We start from the raw sequence: 1,193 nt of genomic DNA on the forward strand, positions 1-1,193 counted from the left end.
AAAATCAGATCAAACTCTACATGAATACAACTAATTACTTAGCTAATTTAAATAGGTGACAAAATAAGTTTAGACACTAAAAGCAAAGTAAATAGTCTGTAAGACCTTTTGTAAGTACACAACCTACAAATTCCTATAACTGCATTACTGTCAGGAAAGTGTCAAGTAAAGGCTCTGTGTAACATTCCCCAAATGGAAAAACACATTATAGTTATTGACCTGTTGCTCTCAGGTTCAGACTGAGGGGAAACTTGATGATTATTTAAAAGTCTTGTTGTGAAAGAGTTTGCCACTTCTGGAAGATGTCCTCTTGGAACACTTTCCTTCACAGTAGAAAAGCTTTGATTTACAACAGGTGTTGTCCGAAACAACAGTTCAGAATTAATCTGCTGGAAGCACAAAAAAAAAAAAAAAAAAAAAAAAAAAAAAAACCAAAACAAACAAACAAAAAAGAATAAATACAGGTTTTTAAAATTTCTTAAGGAAAAATATCCCTCTACATTCTTGTCTGCCATTTTGATGGAAGCCAAATTTTAAAATATTATCTTAAATTACAGAACCATCTTTATAAAGAAAATCCAAGAATATTAAGGAAACCAACTAAAAAACAATTATATTAGTTCTTAGTTAAGAAGCAATCCAGCTCTAAAATAAGTCACCAATACACAGGCTACAAAGAGCAAACTATTTTAGATTATGCCCTTCTTGATTTATGCCTGCATGAAGGCAGTATGTAATTTATAATCAGCCTTAAGGCTTTGAGAATTTGATAAAGATTATAAAACCTTTTAGAAAATCTGGCCCCACCATCTCAGATAACCTCATTCCATGTTCCTCTTTCAAAAACATCAAGTGTGGGGCGGAGCCTGAGGCTCAAAGGAGCAGGGCACTGGCCCCATATGCCAGAAGTGGCGGGTTCAAACCCAGGCCCGGCCAAAAAAAAACCACACACACACAAAAAAAAAATCAAGGGTGGCCAGTTTGGTCTATTACATCCTGAACAACAAGCTCATTCTTCACCTTTGTTCATTCTATTACATTATAATGTTGTACTGTTAATTGATTCAACTTTTTCTTAGATACCAATCTTAAAAGCAGGAAATTTTTATAAATATAAAAGCTTAAAGAGGTAAAATCAGATCAAACTCGGCTCAGCGCCTGTGGCTCAAGCGGCTATAGCGCCAGCCACATAC

At 34.7% G+C, this 1,193-nt stretch overlaps 1 protein-coding gene across 2 annotated transcripts in view; it reads right to left on the reverse strand.

Annotated features, from left to right (window-relative positions):
* MORC3 (MORC family CW-type zinc finger 3) overlaps positions 1-1,193 on the reverse strand; it is a 46,638-nt gene that overhangs the window by 10,282 nt on the left and 35,163 nt on the right. The window contains exon 14 of one of the 2 annotated variants that reach the window (XM_003800664.3): positions 220-386. In XM_003800664.3, coding sequence (XP_003800712.2) covers positions 220-386 — 167 coding nt within the window. Of the gene's footprint in view, positions 1-219; positions 390-1,193 lie in introns of both variants that reach the window. The other variant, XM_023519586.1, reaches the window with a different exon arrangement.

This window comes from Otolemur garnettii, unplaced genomic scaffold (genome assembly GCF_000181295.1).
Source record: "Otolemur garnettii isolate 467f Iridium unplaced genomic scaffold, OtoGar3 scaffold00180, whole genome shotgun sequence".
Lineage (NCBI taxonomy): Eukaryota > Metazoa > Chordata > Mammalia > Primates > Galagidae > Otolemur > Otolemur garnettii.